At 41.5% G+C, this 18,836-nt stretch overlaps 1 protein-coding gene across 1 annotated transcript in view; it reads left to right on the top strand.

Annotated features, from left to right (window-relative positions):
- The window catches only part of si:dkey-233k19.3 (dynein axonemal heavy chain 11), a 37,421-nt gene extending 19,760 nt beyond the window's left edge, over positions 1–17,661 (top strand). The window contains exons 54-82 of the mRNA XM_061081094.1: positions 21–229; positions 1,032–1,193; positions 2,844–3,077; positions 3,242–3,388; positions 3,497–3,610; positions 3,695–3,838; positions 4,641–4,823; positions 4,932–5,033; positions 5,130–5,264; positions 6,552–6,725; positions 6,881–7,116; positions 7,225–7,347; positions 9,859–10,063; positions 10,190–10,354; positions 10,571–10,711; positions 11,435–11,605; positions 12,022–12,144; positions 12,229–12,422; positions 12,501–12,649; positions 12,728–12,855; positions 13,379–13,606; positions 13,689–13,880; positions 14,869–14,988; positions 15,572–15,814; positions 16,102–16,284; positions 16,368–16,483; positions 16,974–17,086; positions 17,170–17,310; positions 17,414–17,661. Of these exons, the coding sequence (XP_060937077.1) occupies positions 21–229; positions 1,032–1,193; positions 2,844–3,077; positions 3,242–3,388; positions 3,497–3,610; positions 3,695–3,838; positions 4,641–4,823; positions 4,932–5,033; positions 5,130–5,264; positions 6,552–6,725; positions 6,881–7,116; positions 7,225–7,347; positions 9,859–10,063; positions 10,190–10,354; positions 10,571–10,711; positions 11,435–11,605; positions 12,022–12,144; positions 12,229–12,422; positions 12,501–12,649; positions 12,728–12,855; positions 13,379–13,606; positions 13,689–13,880; positions 14,869–14,988; positions 15,572–15,814; positions 16,102–16,284; positions 16,368–16,483; positions 16,974–17,086; positions 17,170–17,310; positions 17,414–17,661 (4,823 nt within the window). The remainder of the gene's footprint in view (positions 1–20; positions 230–1,031; positions 1,194–2,843; positions 3,078–3,241; positions 3,389–3,496; positions 3,611–3,694; positions 3,839–4,640; positions 4,824–4,931; positions 5,034–5,129; positions 5,265–6,551; positions 6,726–6,880; positions 7,117–7,224; positions 7,348–9,858; positions 10,064–10,189; positions 10,355–10,570; positions 10,712–11,434; positions 11,606–12,021; positions 12,145–12,228; positions 12,423–12,500; positions 12,650–12,727; positions 12,856–13,378; positions 13,607–13,688; positions 13,881–14,868; positions 14,989–15,571; positions 15,815–16,101; positions 16,285–16,367; positions 16,484–16,973; positions 17,087–17,169; positions 17,311–17,413) is intronic.
- Positions 17,662–18,836: the final 1,175 nt, after the last annotated feature.

The following is an 18,836-nucleotide window of genomic DNA, read 5'->3' as shown; positions in this document are numbered from 1 at the left end:
TCGTCGTACCTCTTATTCAGGCTTTGCTGTCGCTTTGACATCAGAGGGACCACTGATTGTGATTATTAATACATTTTTCCTTTCAGGAGAAATCCCTGAGCTCTTCAGCGAGGATGAAATTGAAAGTATTGTGTCGGGTGTGAGAGCTGAGGTCCGAGCCCTCGGACTGCTGGACAACAGAGAGAACTGCTGGAGGTTTTTTACTGATCGGGTCCGACTACAGCTCAAGGTCTTGTATTCCAAATTTCTTCCACTATCTTTTATTATCCACCAGCGTCTCAAACTTTATCAGTCTGAATCTACTGATATTCTATTGCTCCTTAAATATCTGTCTTCATAAGTTGTTCAATCAACTGCAGTCACTATTCTGTGATGATTCCTAGGTAATCTGCATTGTGGTCATCTTATTTTTTCAATTATTATCCTCAGTTTAGGAATGGGACTCTCAGTTTGAGACTGTGGAAATAGACTTTGAATAGTTTTTTAAGAAAAAAGTAGTAGAATTTTGGTTCTTAAAGAGATTGAGAAAACCGTTATGGCAGCAACATTTGCCACCAAGAGAAACATTAGACAAGGTTAGAAATTAGCTGCTGAGAAAGATTCTATAAAAACAGCTACTACACTAAGGAGTACATCTTTGATCACACTTGAGTGTTCCAACATTCACAGCAAGAAATTAATGAGAAAATCCGATAGACACACTAACGTGTTTGAGAGAGAAAATTAAAAGCACAGCTGCTATTTAATATTATTACATATGTTTGACAAGCTGACACACACACATGCTGTCTAGCTAATCTTTACTCTACAGCCTTGTAGCGTCAGCGTCTGCTCCAACCAACTGGGAATGTGGCTGCTCGTCCACATGCCAGTGGGATGGAAGTGGGGCCACAGAAGGCTGTCAGTTATGGGTTCCCCTCTTGAATGAATCTGTGATATCAAGGATCTTTGTTGTTGTTTAGGATGGGGGTGCACATTTGTTGATTCATTGGTGTGTATCTTGGTGACTCTTTGTGTCTCTTTGTTTTTAGGTGGTATTGTGTTTGTCTCCCGTCGGCAATGTCCTTCGTGTTAGAGCCCGTCGGTTCCCGGCCCTCGTCCAATGCACCACCATCGACTGGTTCCACCCTTGGACCACTGATGCTCTACAGTCGGTCAGCCACAGGTTCATCCAAGAGATTGGAGGCATTGAGGTCAGGGCTCTAAATTTACTACTTTATGTCACCGTTTCTGAATAAAATTATAATTTTTTGGCTCAGTGTTTCCCACCGCACATGTATTAACTGTCATAGATGTATCTGTGGGTGTGATTTACAGCATTTCCCTTGGTTTGCCATGTACCAGCGTACTCCAGACATAGTTAGATGTTAATGAACACCTTTTAATTACTACAGTGCAGCTGGATTAACTTTTCCATAGATCCCTCATCATTAGTTCTCTGCTGAGCTACTGACAAATGGCTGAACACATGCCTGGAGACTCACAGTGAGTGCAGGCATATCATTGTTTTCCATCAGAGCAGTGGAACCATCACAACCCAGGATCATTTATGTTAATGAGAGAAGAGTGATTAAGCACATAACGACCCTCTAAGGAGGCACAGCTGTCACAACCAGGAAGTGTCATCACATATGTGAACATGTGCCAGACTGTTACTCTCCGCTCTGTAAGTGTGTGTGTGTGTGTGTGTGTGTGTGTGTGTGTGTGTGTTTGTGTGTGTGTGTTCTAATCGTGTATGTGTGTCCTACACTTGTTCACACGTGGATGTTTATATGCAGGAAAAATGTTTTGTCTCAATAGTACTGATGAAAATGTGGCATTAGTATTAGTATTTATTTTACTGTCATTATTATTGCATCTGTCTTTTTTTACTCCTTAACAGTTACATTTACCTTATTTGAATGGAAAGTGGTATAGAGTGTGATTGATTGATCAATAATATTTGCACAGGGAACTTTAGATTGAATTTAAAAAAAATAAGAATGAGAGTAGAACAAGTTAAGTTCGAGTAATATACATATATACATAGAAGAAATCATTAATACACTTTTGTGGAGAAATAATTAATAATTTTCAATTAAGCCTACATCATTAGCAAACTATTTTGAAAGGTCGAAACACATTAATATGTAAGTTCTTATATCTGAAAGTTATTAATGATTGTTCATCTTCATAAAGGGGCAGGAATACAAGAAATGATATGATCATTTATTTAAAGTTAGAAACGCACAACCCACTAATAGTTGTTACACGAGGCCAATCAATGAGCAACTTCTTTTCGCATCTCAACTGAAAACAGCATGCTTTGTCAAAAACCATTATGTCAGATCTTAATTAATAATGATTTTTCCCGACTGGCTCCCTGATCATTAACAATGTTTTTTTGTGAATTATGGTTAGGCTTGATCCTCGTATTCTCCGCTCATTTGTTTTTGCTCTAATTGATCGCTAACTGAGTGATTAATGGAGGCCGTGTGTCATTGAGCACCGCATGATGAATCCCTCGTTGGTCAGTGGTACAACTGCGACTGGAGACAGTGTTTAGAAAGTTGGAGGGCATCCGAGATAATGTAAACATTGTGCATGTCTTCCAAGCTGCATGTCAGTGGTCTGAACACATTATTTTCATAGAGGTTTCAAAGCCTAATCATTCCTGGTAGCTGCACCTAAATTTCAGATTGAGTAAGTCAGGGCCAGCCAAGTGAGATGGCAAAACTTGTAGATGAATTCAAAATTTATGAAGATAATATATCAGTCCCCATCAGGTTGGGGATGTTAAACTCTACTCAATCCACCTCGCCCTCTTCTCCCCTCTCCCCCCGCTTGTCTGCTTATTTTTACAGCCTGCCGTCCAGGAATCCATCAGTCTTTTCATGGCCTACGTTCACACTAGTGTCAACCAGGCAAGTGAAAAATACCAGCGCAATGAGAAGAGGTACAATTACACCACCCCCAAGAGTTTTCTCCAGCAAATCACCCTGTACAGAAACCTTCTGGAGAAGAGCCGCGCTCAGCTCCAGCACAAGATGAACCGGCTTGACAGCGGCCTTCAAAAACTCCAAACCACTGCTGCTCAGGTACATTTCTGTATTATATACTGTTGGGGGCAAATATCAGGGTTTACGGTACAATGTTTTGGTTGGAAAATTTTAAAAACTACTCCTCTCTGATTTAAACAGTTTTCCCCCCCTGAGCATATCACACATTGAGGGACATATAAGGATTTTCTTCCTGTTTTTAGGTTGAGGATCTCCAAGCAAAATTGGCGTCGCAAGAAGCCGAATTGACCTTAAAGAACCAGAACATTGAAGCTCTCCTTGCAAAGATTGGACTGCAGGCTGAGAGGGTTAGAAACAAGAGAGAGGCTGCAGATGTGGAGGCACAGAAGGTGAGCTATCGTGTCTAATGGTGGCTTTCATACTTTTTTCAGCATTGATCTCATCATCTCACACCATCTACTTTTATGATTTACCTCAAAATGTTTGCTTTGGAACAGGTTTCTGTAATCCAGGCAGAAGTATCAGTCAAACAGAAGGACTGTGAAAACGACCTCGCCAAAGCAGAGCCATCGCTTACGGCAGCCACGACAGCACTGGACACCCTCAACAAGGTGCTTCATTTTATCAGATGCTCAAAATTCCTTCAAATGCTCAGTTATTCTAATGATTACGTAATGTTTATTATTGTTTTTTAGATGAATCTCACCGAGCTGAAGGCCTTTCCAAACCCTTCAGTGGCAGTGATCAATGTGGCAGCAGCTGTGATGGTTCTGCTGGCTCCCCGCGGTCGAGTGCCTAAGGATCGGAGCTGGAAGGCGGCGCGGGCCTTCATGGGCAAGGTTAAGCTGTCACCGTGTCAATCACATCTGCCTTATTAATGCCAAACTAATTTGTGCGTGGGCCTTGACCCTGGCCCTGCCCAGCATCTCAGCAATGCTCACATTACAGCTGGATGGCTCTATGAATATGCTCACTCACTAGCAGAGCCAGCGTGTTAACCGTTTCTCACCCTCTGAGTGACTGGTCATGCAAGTTTGAACATGCAATTATGTATTTAAAAAAACGAGTTGAATTTAGTATGAAATGGGGGTACATTTTTTTCTTTTCTAAAATTGTAATTGAGCATATTAAATATATTCAATTGTTGAATTTGTTAAAAATACATTTACATCTGATACGTGCTTCTTATATACATATAATCAAGAGATAATAAACTTATTTTTACTGTGGCCCTTAATGGCTGATGGGTGGGCCTATATTTTACATACAAATTAAAAATCATGGTACATAGCACATACATATATATTTTACATCGATATTTAAATACATTCACGTAGTGTTACCAGTATGCTCAATCTGTGAGTGTAATGCTGTAGTATCACTGCCAAGTATTAAAACACATTTTAATTAAATTGCAGTGATTATTTAATCTGTGTCGATATTAATGAGACAGGATCAAATTATAATCCTTGTTTTGGACTCTTAGTCTTTTGTAAACATAGCATGAAGTAATATCAAGTTAAGATTTCAAACTTTCTTAATTAGTAAGGGATAGTATATAATATATATTTTATAAATAAATATCAGCCCAAATTTCCTGTGTGTATATTAATGTACCCCGTGCATTTGTGTTTGTGTCAGGTGGATGATTTCCTGCAGGCCCTGGTGTCATACGACAAGGAGCACATCCCTGACTCCTGTTTGACTGTGGTGAAAAAAGAGTATCTGAGAAAACCTGAATTTAACCCTGATCTAGTTCGGACCAAATCTACAGCTGCAGCTGGTCTCTGTGCCTGGACTATTAACATTGTCAAATACTATGAGGTCAGACACAACAGCTTAATATCAGTTGCAGCTATCTCTCAGATACATTTGCTACAAAAAGTTAGATTCTTGTTCTTTATTTCATAAATTGTTCCTCCTTTTTTGCAGATTTATTGCGAGGTCATTCCAAAGAGACAGGCATTATCACAAGCAAATGCAGAGCTAGAGACAGCAACAGCCAAACTGTTGTCAGTTCAAAAGAAACTGGAGGTGAGTGAATTATTATTATTATACTTTAGCCACTTCATCTAAAAGCGACTGTAGATTTGTATAATTTCCTCGGCTTAATTTTGCTTTGTCCTGCAGGATCTTGATGCCAACGTTCAGAGCCTAACAGCACAGTTTGAAAGGGCTACAGCTGAGAAAATCAGTTGTCAGGAGGAGGTGGCTCGCACCAACCAGACCATAGAGCTCGCCAATCGACTGGTCAAGGGCTTGGAGGTAAACAAGGAGAGATAGAGGAGGTTTGGTGGGGTCACTGGGGCTGACCTGGCATAAAGTAAACCGTTAATTTACCGGAGGCACGCATGGAGAGGTGCTGGTAAATCGAACTGCATCAATAATCTGGACTAGAAGTTGTTATGTCTTGGCAGGATGAGCTGACAGTTGTATGAGTAGATCAGGCATTGGGAGATTTTACAGCCTGGCCCAGCAGCATACTGGGGACTTGTGAGACAGGTAGAGAGGGCTGCACCACAGACAACGCATGGCTGAACTGGGCAACTGGCTCGCTGAACGCTTTCCAAATGGAGAAAGGGAGAGAGATGGCAAGAACGCTACACTAACACCGCTCTCTGTCAGTGTGTGTGCCTGTGTGTGAACACGTCCTTGCACAAGCTCTAGTTTATCTTTGGTGCGGCAATAATTCATTCCCCCAACATTTTTAACATATTGTTATGGAATATAAATGTACGGAATATATAAATGTGTAATGCTGCACATTTGTATGATTTGTTGAAAATTATATTTAACACTTTAGTGTCGCTGTGCCTGACTTTTTTTGTCGGGCTGCAGCATCTATTATCTGTATGGATGCTAATATGAAATAAAAGATGGCCATTTCAGTGTCTATTCTGCAAGTTCGACTTTCTTATTCTGCAGAATAAATGTGGTTTGCATTGAACAGCTTGGCTTTTAAGCATATCAAGATAAATGTTTTGTCTTTATGGCATTGACCTGGAAGCAATAGTGTTCAGACTAATAAATCAGGCCGTCTATATTTAATCATTAACTTACCTCAAAGCCTCAACAGCTGTTGGAAATTAACAGTGTCTCACCCCGGACTGAGTGATATTACAGGCAATCCATAATACATTAGAGTAAAATTATAGTGATTTTTAACTGTCCGAGAATTTATTATGTGACATATTCTACATTCACTGCCCCTTGTAAGAAAATGCCATGCGTGATTTATTGTTGTTGGGCTGTCACAGTCTTGGTATTGAAGGTTTAAATTAATGCTAAATTGATGCTGAGTGAATCAAACTTCCAAAGCTATTTTAAGGGGATTGCAGCTGTATGCTTTACTTATTACATTTTCTTAGTTGGTGAAATAAATGTGTGTGTGGCAGGTTGCCCAGCTTGTAAATGTCCCTGCATTGTATAATCCTCTTTATTCATTTTGGTTTTAAGTGTTTTCACATGAATTTCCTTGTAAATCAGTTATTTTGAGTGATTCCTGTGTATTTTTTTTTTAATGATACTGAGGGCTGCTCTTTTGTGTTGCAGTCAGAGAAGGAGCGATGGTCCCAAGCAATTGTTCAGTATGAAAAGCAGCAGAAAACCCTGTGTGGTGACGTCCTCCTCACAACAGCATTTGTGTCTTACATGGGATATTTCACCAGGCAGTATCGTGTGGAGCTTCTGAACAGTTCATGGATCCCCTTCCTTCAGTCTCAAAAGGTAATGCCAGTATTTTTTTTACTGTTTGAGACTTATATTTGGGTTTAGAGTAAAACTGTTCTCTTTACAAAGATCCACTGTGAAGTCTGTGAGCTGAGGCTCATCTGTCTCAGTTGTGCCTCAGAAGTGACATCACTCCCTGGTTTCTGTTCCAGGTCTCCGTACCCCTGACAGACGGCCTGGATCCTGTCCTCATGCTTACAGATGATGCCACCGTGGCTGCCTGGCATAACCAGGGCCTGCCAAATGATCGGATGTCCACCGAGAACGCTGCCATCCTGAGCACCAGTGAGCGTTGGCCACTCATCATTGACCCACAGCAGCAGGGCATCAAGTGGATCAGAAAGCGGCTAGGGTCAGAGCTGAGGGTGGTGCAGCTGGGACAGAAGGGGTGAGAGGGAGCTATCTGTCTATTCGAAATCCCTATTTTAATATGCCAGGGAGTGCTAATATACTGTATATATAATTCATTTTTATTCTGTTGCTTTTGACCTTGCAGATATCTAGATGTGATAGAACGAGCCCTGACTTGTGGCGAAACAGTTCTGATAGAGAATCTGCCAGAAAAGGTAGATCCCCTCCTGGAGCCGCTGCTGGGCAGAAATACGATCAACAGAGGAAGGTTGGTAGTAAAAATGCAACATAATTAACATTAATGTTCTTAGAAAATGAAAAACAAACAAGAAATACTACATAAGGCATCAAACCAGCTCATCTACTGAGAGTAAATACTTTGTTTTTTACTGTTGCTCAACAAAAACAAGTTGAATCAATGTTGCAGTGCTCTTTATAACCCTGTTGATACACAAGTCGATATGCCCACAGCCCATCACAGAGTGTCTGTGGTGTGAGACAATAGGAGCAGATTTGCCAGATGGTTGAATCTCAGTGAGCGCTGAAACACCAGTAAGACATGACCGAATGCATTATTATTGCCCACTCTTTAGATTATAAATGAATTTACGGCACGTGCTCTGAATCCCTGTGGCCAGCATATTGATTGGCCCATCAAGACGGGTGATAGATGTATATTTGTGTGTTCATATTCTTTAGGTGTGATGAATATTGAACAGCTGAGCCTCAGTGTAAAAAGCCGAATTGAGGACAGTCATGGTTATGTATAAGGACTCCTGTCGGCCACAGAAAGCTGGCATGTAACGCACTTAATTCACGGGTCCTCCATCATTATGGCAAACTCAATTCAGCTTCAATAATTTCACAACCCTGAGAGGTGATCCGTTGCCGTTTGTCTGCATTTATTTATCTGGAAACCGAATAATAAAATGACTGAATCAGCTTTATACTCAGTAACATGACTCATTGCCTGTGGATTATCCTTAAATCATAACTTGGTGTCATTTGTCAAGTAGTGGGGACACATTTAGGGATTTTTTGTCATTTAATTAGAAATAAGGCTTCACCACTAACGCTACTTGATTTCAAATCTTTATCAGTAACTCACACATCACGTCCATGATGAGAACTTGATTTTTAAACAAAACTGCTACTGCCCACTAAAATCCACTATCTTTTTTCAGTTAACACTTAACCCTACACACACCCCAAAATTCTAAACTGGATATTTTACAGAAAATAATTGAAAAACTCAATATCGACATTGTGCTTGACTTCCCCTGCTAAAACGTTTACGTCTTCCTCACCCTGAGCTCTGTATGACCACGCTTATCGAGCCTCTCGGGGCATGAGCTCCTTCTGACGTCCTGTCTGTCCAGACGTAACAATTCATCACGGTAAATCTGATTATAAGTTTATCCCTTGTAGATGACCCGCACACTTGTTTCTGTCGATGATTAATACAACCTGCTGGGCAGCCATGATGGATCTGGTAGGGCTCCACAGCTGAAGTTCATTAATAATTGGAATGTTGTAGAGTGTGAAGTAATGAATACTAATTATTCCTTTCATGGCTGACGGAAGACTACAAGCCAATCCATCAGCAAGGACTTTAATTTGGTGGAGTAATGGTTCTATCAATAGTACATTAATTCTGGCTTGTGAAGATATAGAGTTGAACCAGACCCAGGCCATGAGGAACCTGTGCTGTAAAATTGGGGCCTTGCCTGACATCTAAGGGGTAATTAGAGAAAAATGAAAAGCCACCAGGTTCGTCAAGCCAGTGCTAATTTAATTGAAATGCAGGAACAGATAAAAATTGGCTGCCCCAGTGGCAATCTGTCATATTTATTCAAGATTATTTGTCAACAGTTTAGAGTGAAGTTCTGTCGCCTGTCAGAAGTTGCGGCGCACAAGTGTGAGGTCAGCAAGCTCGGATGGACAAGACACAGAGGACGAGCACTGATAACCATCGTTATCATCGACATCGTTATCATTGTCATTGTTTTGATTTGATAAATCACCTGCGCTGTCCTTGTACAGGTGATATTTCCGATCACCCTCACTTTCTCACTTTGAAAGTTGAAATGCAGTTATAACGGGGGAAAAAACAAAAGGAACTAAAGCAGATTAAAATTTGTTGTCGTATATGCAACCAGATTTATGGCTCTCGTCAGGCAGATTTTTGATTTATAATTTTCTTTACAGCAGACGGTTTGAATTGCAAACATTAGATCTAAATACGCAGACTGCATATAAAGGTGGACGACATGACAGCTCCCCAAAAGTGTCCAAATCGACGATTGGGCGGCTCACTGCAGCTTAAGTCATAAGTTCCACCTCCTCCGTGTTAGTGGATGGGACGTGAACCAAACAAAAAAAATCTTAAGTACAAAAATAAATCTTTACATAGTTCTTATCTCACCAATAAGGTGGCTAGTTATAAGGTATGTGATGCTGTAAAAAAGGTTGTCAGCTAAGACTGACCTATAATCGGTCGAGCACATGTATCGGCGTTACTTCGATATCTTAGCTCCATCCCCTGATCTCTACCACGCGGACTTCTGGCTTAAAATGGGAAAGATGGCAGTGTTTGTATTCTGGATGTTTAAGCTTCATTTCTGGGTAGTGTGAGGAAGTGAAGACGTGTCGGCCATCTTTATGTGCAGTCTATGCTCTAAACACGAAAGGTCGCTGTTTTTTACACGAGATAACGTTTTAAAACAGAATAATAACCGAACATGGCTGTTATGTCAACATGTACTTTTCTGTTTTCCAGGTACATTCAAATTGGGGGAAAGTTATGTGAATACAACAGTAACTTCCAGCTCATACTGCACACCAAGTTGGCCAATCCCCATTTCCCACCTGAGCTCCAGGCCCAGACCACCCTCATTAACTTCACAGTGACCCCTGTGGGGCTGGAGGAACAGCTGCTGGGACAGGTGGTGTCCCGGGAAAGGCCCGACCTGGAGGCCCTTAAGGTGACCCTCCCTTAAGCATCCCACGAAATCTTTAGACCATTTTCATTTATCTTTATTTTAAATACACAATCACAGTCAGAAATATAGAATAGTAAAATCTGAATTATTTTGTGTATGTTTCCCAAGATGGAGCTGACCACACAACAGAACCACTTCAAGATTGAGCTGAAGAGGTTGGAGGACGACCTGTTGAGTTGCCTCTCTGCGGCCTGCGGTAATTTCCTCGGTGATATTTCTCTCGTGGAGCAGCTTGAGAACACCAAGACCACAGCCGCTCACATTCAGTACAAGGTGACGCTTTTACACTCACAGGGTCCTTGCAGTTGTCAGACAGTAGTTTCATTTTTTTTTTTGTCACTAAAGTGTTTTTGAATGTCATGCAACAGCAAGCGCCTCATTTTATTGCATTAGCTACAAATGATGTGTAGTTAGGAATATGTGTAATGAGAGGGTTTTGGAGCATGACTGAGAGCCTAATAGCTCATTTTGTGCAATTGGCACACGCAGGTGGTGGAGGCCAGAGAGAACGAGACAAAGATCAACGAGGCTCGAGAACTCTACCGCCCCGCAGCTGAGACAGCGTCACTCCTCTTCTTCATCATCAGTGACCTCAGCAAGATTAACCCCATGTACCAGTATTCTCTCAAGGTGAAACCTTTAGGCCTGATATGCTCTCAGGGAGCAAACACTGCATTATTTCAAACGGTACTCAGTGTGCTTTGTTTTCTGTCCTGTTTGTTTGTGCTGCTTTCGGACATCGGATAATCTACTTAAATAATATGTGTTTTCCTCCCTGCCCCTTATTGTAAAAACTCCAGAAAATATCCTAGTTAGCCCGTGTAACAATAGAGCAGGATATTGTCAGCTAGGTTCAGCTAGATAAGATTCACAGCCAGGAGGCGAGTTGATGAGATTTGTAGCACACAACACACAATAAACAAAAAAAAACTGATAAAACAGTTTTATCAGGATAAAAAAGAGGAGCTTTATACATAGAGGGTGCTGAAGTTGCTGCCAACTTGGAAAGATATCAGAATTTTGGGGATATGGGCCAATGGCAGGTTTAATGTGCTGTAAATAAAAACATGATCTCTGTAATGAAATGAATACATCATGTCCTGCTGATGAGATTTAACTGTTGTTGTGAACGCGTCTGACTCTGAGAATCACCTGCTGCCTTCTTCATGTCTGAAAGGCAAACTCCGGAAAATGTCCAGAAAAAAATGAGCTTAAATATATGTTTATTGCCCAAAAACATCAGTATTTGTTATGTGTTTGCTCCTCAGCCCAGTGTAGAGCCTGGGTTCACGGCTTTATGTCTGTGTGATAGTCCTTGTAATAGCACTGATCCTCCCTTTTGTTGTGTTTCAGACCTTTAACTCGGTGTTTAACAAAGCGATGGAGCGTGCAGAATGGGACGAGGATGTGAGGACCAGAGTGCACACCCTCGCAGAGGCCATCACCTATTATGTATTCCTGTACACCTGCCAGGGCCTGTTTGAGAGAGACAAGTTAACCTTCTTGTCACACACCGCCTTCCAGGTGAGAGACTCAGGGCCGCCCTCTAAGGTGGGGCCTCCTGTCATCCTCATCAATCACAGCACTTATCGGCCCCCACATTAACTTCAATTAAAAGAAGTCAGCAGGGCCATACGCTGCCATTGATTACCTCTCACACCCTGCATCCGGGGCTGCGGTTCAGACAGTTGGTTCTGACAAGGGGGTTGGTTCCGATGGCATAATGCAATTATCTGTCATTGCGGCAACTGTTTTTCGCCTTAGAAGGGATGCTCTGACGTCTGTCCTTCATGTGGCTTTTTCACATTCACAGGTACTTTTTCAGCCCGTTGGAGTTTACCCGATCCCCTTGTCAGTTTTCTTGTCATCGTCAGTTGTTATGGAAATTATTGAACAGATCAATCCTGCATTGATCAACACAAACTCTGTTTTCCCATCAGATTCTATTAAAACAAGACCTGATTGACGCTGAGGAATTTGACTTCCTGCTCCGTTTTCCTGGTGAAGCGAGCAAACATAGTCCTGTGCCCTTCCTCTCTCCATATAGCTGGGGAGCCATTAAGGTACAGTATAGACTATTAACATATCCCTTTAAAGCATTTCACACTGCAGAGAGAGGTCTTACAGTGTTTGTTCTTTGATTGCAGACAATATCTACAATGGAGAACTTCAGTGGACTGGACAGAGACATGGAGAGTTCACCGAAGCGCTGGAGGAAGGTTGTTGAATCCAGTTGTCCAGAAAAGGAAAGACTTCCCCAGGACTGGAAGAACAAGAGCTCGCTGCAGAAGCTCATTATCCTGCGAGCGCTTCGCCCCGACAGGATGACCTATTCTCTGAGGTGAGTAAATAACCACATTACATTTGTATAGGTAAGTTTTGAACAGTCCATCACTAAAAAAAAAACATTTACTGACAGGAACTTTGTGGAGGAGAACCTGGGAACAAAGTACGTGGATGCTGCCAGGATGGAATTTGAAAAGTTGTTTGAGGAAAGTGGCCCTTCCACCCCTGTGTTCTTCATCCTCTCACCTGGAGTGGATCCACTCAAAGACGTAGAGAAACTAGGTACCGTGTGAGTTGCTTGATATTTACACCTCCTGATCACTTGGCAGGGTTAATAATCACAGTGTTCTGTCTTTGCAGGTTTGAAGCTTGGATTTTCCATCGACCAGGGCACTTTGCACAATGTGTCTCTGGGACAGGGGCAGGAGGAGGTGGCTGAGAAGGCTCTGAGGAACGCTTCTGAACTGGGCCACTGGGTCATTCTGCAGGTAGGGACTTTTCATATTTAGTGACTAGATTACTGTGGCGACATCTGGCCGCTCTTCAAGCCAGCCGGTAACAATGCATATAATCATATTATCTCACCCCCTGAGCAAGTGAAATAAACTCAATTTGGTTCAATAAAACACATAATTGGGTGCATCAGCTGCATTAAAGGCTGCAGCCAAGTCATTGCTTACTAGTTCAGAACACAGGGAGATATTCTTGAAACAAATCTTCCTCGTATTCAAAAAATATATCTTTGCACAAAAATGTACTATTTTATCAATGTATAACATGATATACCTGATCTGTATCTCCACCTATATGATTTGATCAGTGTCTGTTTGTTAGTTAGCAGGATTATGCAAAAACTACTCATGAATTTTTGAGGAGGGTTGAGGCACAAGCCAAGAAAAAATCCATCACATTTTAGAAGGGATCCAGATAATGAAGTGGATTAAGGAATTTTTTCTTACTCTCTAAATGCCTGTCTCTTTTCTTAACGTTTTTTGAATTTATGTTTTCCAGAACGTCCACCTCGTGGCTTGCTGGCTGCCCTCTCTAGATTCTCTTCTGGAGACAGCAGCGGTCGACAGTCACCTCAACTACAGAGTTTTCATCACCGGGGAACCAGCATCAAGTCCAGAGAAGCACGTGATCCCCAGAGGAATACTGGAGGACGCCATCAAAATCACCAATGAGCCACCCACTGGCATGAATGCCAGTCTGCACGCAGCCCTCAACAACTTCAATCAGGTGCGTTGAAAATGTAGAATAACGTCTTAAAAAGAATTGAAATCATTTTAACTTTTGTGTTTCTCTCTCTCTCTCTTTCCAGGACACTTTGGATCTGTGTTCACGGGAACAGGAGTTCAACTCGATGTTTTTCTCCCTCTGCTTTTTTCACGCTTGTGTCACAGAGCGCCGTAAATTTGGTTCCCAAGGGTGGAACCATAACTACCCCATCAGCACCGGAGACCTCACTATCTCAGCAAACATCTTGTACAACTACTTAGAAGCCAACAGCAAAGTATTTCTACCACTCTTCACATTTTTCATTTTTATTCATATCGTTATTGACATTAATACAAGTTTAATTGTTTTTTTTTCTTTCACCGCTTTCTTACTCCGTGTAAATTTATATTAATAATGGTGCTGGCAGTAGCATTATTGGCAGAGATGCTAAATTACCGCATGCTGTCTCATTATTTATTGAAATCTTTTGTTCAACTGTTATTTGTGGAGAAAAAGTTCATTCCTTATCTTTTTTTTCCTTGAATTTCTTCCCTTACAACGCAACCTATAATTTAGCTTTATTTCATGAAGACAAAAAATCCATTCTGAGGGTGCTGCACCCCTCACAGCTCCTAATGCATTTCTCTTACAACTCCTATTACTCTGGTCACAACCAATTATGTCTCAGAGGTATTCTGCCCTCCAAAAACGAATGTCCTTCATTATGTTAACCAAACAGTAACCTGTATGTGCGTATACAGAGAATTCATTAGGAGGGCAATGAAGCGTTATCCTAAATGTAATTACATGCAGCCAATGTGACAGTTCACAACGCTACATAAGTGATCACTGCAATTAGAGCTGATGAAGGAAGCAATTTGCAAAACAATACAGGTACAAATGATTGTGAACCTCCAGCTTTTGTAATTTGTTATGAATCACAGGTTCTTTTCTTCCTCCTTCACCCTCACGGATCATAATCTCCCACTGAGGAGAAGACACTTCTGTCATACCTCAAATCAGTTTGTGTAAAGAAACATAATTTTGTTACATTTCCCCACAGTTATCTTTATTTAACGAGCTCATTTGATGTAAGAGATCTTATAGTTACTGCTTGGAGTTTGAAAGAAGTGGAATAATGCAGAAAGAATTAGATCCTGGAATTGTTTTTAATGAGGTTTGTCTTTAAAATTAAAGATAGTCCTAATTATTTCAAGACAACGTATTATTATTATTTTAATTTAAATGTTATATTTGTCTCCAAACTATCACAGACCATGCAGGTGCCATGGGAGGACTTGTGTTTCCTGTTCGGAGAGATCATGTATGGAGGACACATCACCGACGACTGGGACAGAAGACTGTGCAAAACCTACCTGCAAGAATTCATGCATCCGAAAATGGTGAGTCAGTTTTCATGTTGTGGGCTAAGAAAAATCTATTTGATTTCAACTAATCTATTGCACTATTAATTCAAACCGGTTTCACTTTATAATTTTCATCATTTAAAAAAAATGTTGATTTCATTTAACTCATCAATTTTGATTCAGACTTAATGTAGGATCATGTTCGGTTTGGTGGGGAAGGAAATGTGCAGGTTTGAGTTTCTCTGAGGTGTTGTCAAGGTAAATAGTGCCCTCTTGGGCTGACAACCTGAACTGCAGCGTTGCACTTCAAGTCTCTGCTGTTGCTCATGTTTCTACCTTCACTTAGTTCATGTTTCCACCAGATGTGGCTGAAAAACCTGTAACTGGCATGAATGGAGGGATTATTTGGTAATTTAGTTTGTAGGAGCTTTAACAGGACCTCATCTAAGCTCAATGTGTTTAGTTGTAACAAAAAAATTGCGCATACCATGCTGCCCATTATATAGAATTCAAACACACAGAATAAACTTTGCTGGCATTCAGATTTAAGACGACTGTTTAGGTTTTAATTTCTTATTAAAATGTGCTTTCTCGCTAAATGTTTGTTTTCATTCCTCAGTTTGAAGGGGAGCTCTTTCTGTGCCCTGGGTTCCTGGCCCCTCCGTTCCTGGACTACACTGGTTACCACAGTTACATTGACGAGCATCTCCCCTCTGAGAATCCCACTCTGTACGGTCTCCATCCAAACGCTGAGCTGGACTGCCTGACTGTCACCTCAGACAACCTCCTCAGGACTCTGCTGGAACTGCAGCCGCAGGACTCCTCCAGAGGAGAGGGGGCGGCTCAGAGCTCAGAGGAGAGGGTGAGACTAGTCCTAGAAAAAAAGCAACTGAGGAGGATACAACAGTGACCTTTATCAATCAATCACATGTTATCTGTATAGCCCATTATCGCAAATCACAATTTGTTTATTTGGGCTTAACAAGGTGCGACAAGGAAAAACTACCCCAAAAAAAATAATTCACAGGGGAAAAAAACGTAGAGACCTCTGAGAGAGCCTCATGTGAGGGATCCCTCTCCCAGGGCGGACAGGAGTGCAATATTTGACGCATGAATATACATCATAACCATGTTTGTTGTGTTTTTCAGGTCAAGTCTGTCATCGAGGACCTTCTGGAGAGGCTTCCAGACGAGTACAACATGGCAGAGATGCTCACGAAGGCGACAGAGCGAAGCCCCTACGTTTTAGTGTGTCTCCAGGAGTGTGAGAGAATGAATCTCCTGCTCGCAGAAATAAGGAAATCCCTCATCGAGCTGGATCTTGGTCTGAAGGTACACTCTACTGGAAATCTACTGGGAACACACATCTGTACTATGAACAGTAACATCTTTAATGAGGATTTCTCTGTTTGCAGGGAGACCTCACGATCTCTTCCAGTATGGAGACTCTGCAGTCGTCCCTGTTCTGTGATTCGGTCCCAGACTCTTGGGCACGACTGGCTTATCCCTCCACTAAAACACTTGCACAATGGTAACTGCTCATTCCAAATCAAACTGTGGCTTATAATAATAGCAACTAAACTTTTTTATATAAGACTTTTCAAAACAAAATCTCAAAAGTGCTTTACAAGTCTGAAACATAAATGAATGAAATAAATGGACTCAATAAAACCAGGCAATAAAAATACTAGAGAATTTGTGGAATGCAATAAAGCGAAATAAAACCCAGACAATGAAGATAGATGCTAAGTTGGAGGAGCTGAGGGGCCCTGACGGCAAAAGTTCAGCCACCTTTGGTCCTTGAGGTCAGGAGCCCAGACTCAGAGGAGGAGCGATTCAGCATCACGCCATAAAGTTAAATCTTAAACTCTATACTTCATCTGGCCGTTACTGTGTTTCTCTGTGAAACCGACTTCGTTTATGATAGCCCCAAAAAAATTGTTTTAAAAAACAGTTAGCGGAACCCTTGTGTTGTAACAGATTCAGGCACAATAGATTTGATGTATTTTTTTTTCCATTAGGTTCGGGGATTTGATGATCAGCTGCCGTGAGCTGGACACTTGGACTCAGGACTTTGTTTTCCCGTCAGTGGTTTGGCTCCCAGGTCTCTTCAACCCTCAGTCCTTTCTCACAGGTGAGGCCCCACTTTGTGACACTGCTTGAGAAAGATGTGTTCACCAGAATTATTAACAGGCAGATTCCTTTCTTTCTTTCTAGCTGTGCTGCAGAGCATCGCACGTAAGAACCAGTGGCCTCTGGATAAAATGTCTCTGACTGTGGATGTGACAAAAAAGACCAAAGACGACTTTGGACATCCTCCGCGGGAGGGAGCCTACATCCACGGACTCTTCATGGAAGGTTAGAACAAACCAACTCTCACACCCTCCAATACATTCCACTGAATTGATTTTTGAAATATTTGCAGTGGCAAAATGAGAACCTGTGTCCCGTGTCCCTCCAGGAGCACGCTGGGACACTCAGGCCGGAATCATCTCCGAGGCGGTTTTGAGGGATCTGAGTCCAGCCATGCCAGTGCTGTACGTCCGAGCTGTGCCCGCGGAGGAGCAGGAACTGGAAGGTACTTACGAGTGTCCGGTGTACCGCACTAAGCAGCGTGGCTCCACGTACGTTTGGACGCTCCCCCTCCGAACCAAACAGCCTCCTGCTAAATGGATTGTTGCCGGCGTGGCTCTGCTGCTTTCTGTGTGAGACGTATGAGTGAGTATTATACACAGACTGTATATAAAACTGGACGTAGACTCTGGGTATAGAAAATGAAGCCAATGCAGAATTGCCCGAAACCTATATTCACCTGAATGACCAGCAGAGGGCGACTGCGCTGGTTGTAAAAAGGTTTCAGTTTCTATTGAAATCTGCAAAAATGTATTATTATACAAATAGTTATTTTTACACAGAATTGAATGATGTATTAGAAAAAACGTTCCCCTTAATCATGTTCTGTGATAATTACTAAAAAAAAAACTAGCTTAACATTGTTAGTCTTGGTTTATATGTAACAACTGTTTTTTGTAGTGTATGTTTGTGTTTTAGATTTAAAGATAAAGTAAAGAGATCCGTGTTGAACCTGTGCTGAACCTGTGGCGTCTGTTGTGCGACACTGTTGAACCTCTCCCCTGAGATGGTTCAGTCTCAGCATGATTTGTTGGGAGCTTATGTCTCCATTTTAGACCATGTAATTCGGGATGGGGAGCATATTTTATTGGAAGGTCAAGATTAAAAAAGCTCCCTGGCTGCCCTCTGCTAACTGAATGATACACAATGCCGTCTGGAGGGTTCCCGGACAGAATTCCCAGGAGATGATGTGCATGGTCGCTATTGACTTTTAAATGAGGTGCATTTGACATTGACCTTTTGTACGGCAGCGGCAGAATACTAACAGACTAGTGTAATTCATTCAGCCGGGGCCTGTTGGAGAAAACCTATTCAAAGACTCTGATTGCGTTCTATGAGAAAGCAACACATTAGATTACCCATCCGTTATCTGTCTGCGCTCTCTGTTAGCATCTGATGAACTTAATAAGAACCAAATAAAACCTCTAAAGACACAGTTGCCTTATCTGTCCTCACATGTTGTTTTTTTATCTGATTTGGTCGAGTTTAATTAAAAACCGAGATGTTTAGATCAAAGTTTGACTGTGTGGTAGATATTCTGAGGAAGTTGTACATTGTAAGGTTGAGATCTACTGCAGGGTCTTAAAGTCAATAATCTAAATTGGAGGCCTTTAATATCTTAAAATATAAACGATTAGGTCTTAAATATGTTTAGGTAAGTCTTAATTATGTTTACATTCATTTAATGCTACTTCTGTTGAGCTTGAGAATGAGTTTTAAATGTTGTGGCAGCATGCAAAGTTTGGCATGCA

This window comes from Limanda limanda, chromosome 11 (genome assembly GCF_963576545.1).
Source record: "Limanda limanda chromosome 11, fLimLim1.1, whole genome shotgun sequence".
In the NCBI taxonomy this organism is placed as follows: domain Eukaryota; kingdom Metazoa; phylum Chordata; class Actinopteri; order Pleuronectiformes; family Pleuronectidae; genus Limanda; species Limanda limanda.
The sequence above is the reverse complement of the archived record's forward strand: the minus strand, read 5'-3'. Positions and strand labels throughout refer to the sequence as shown.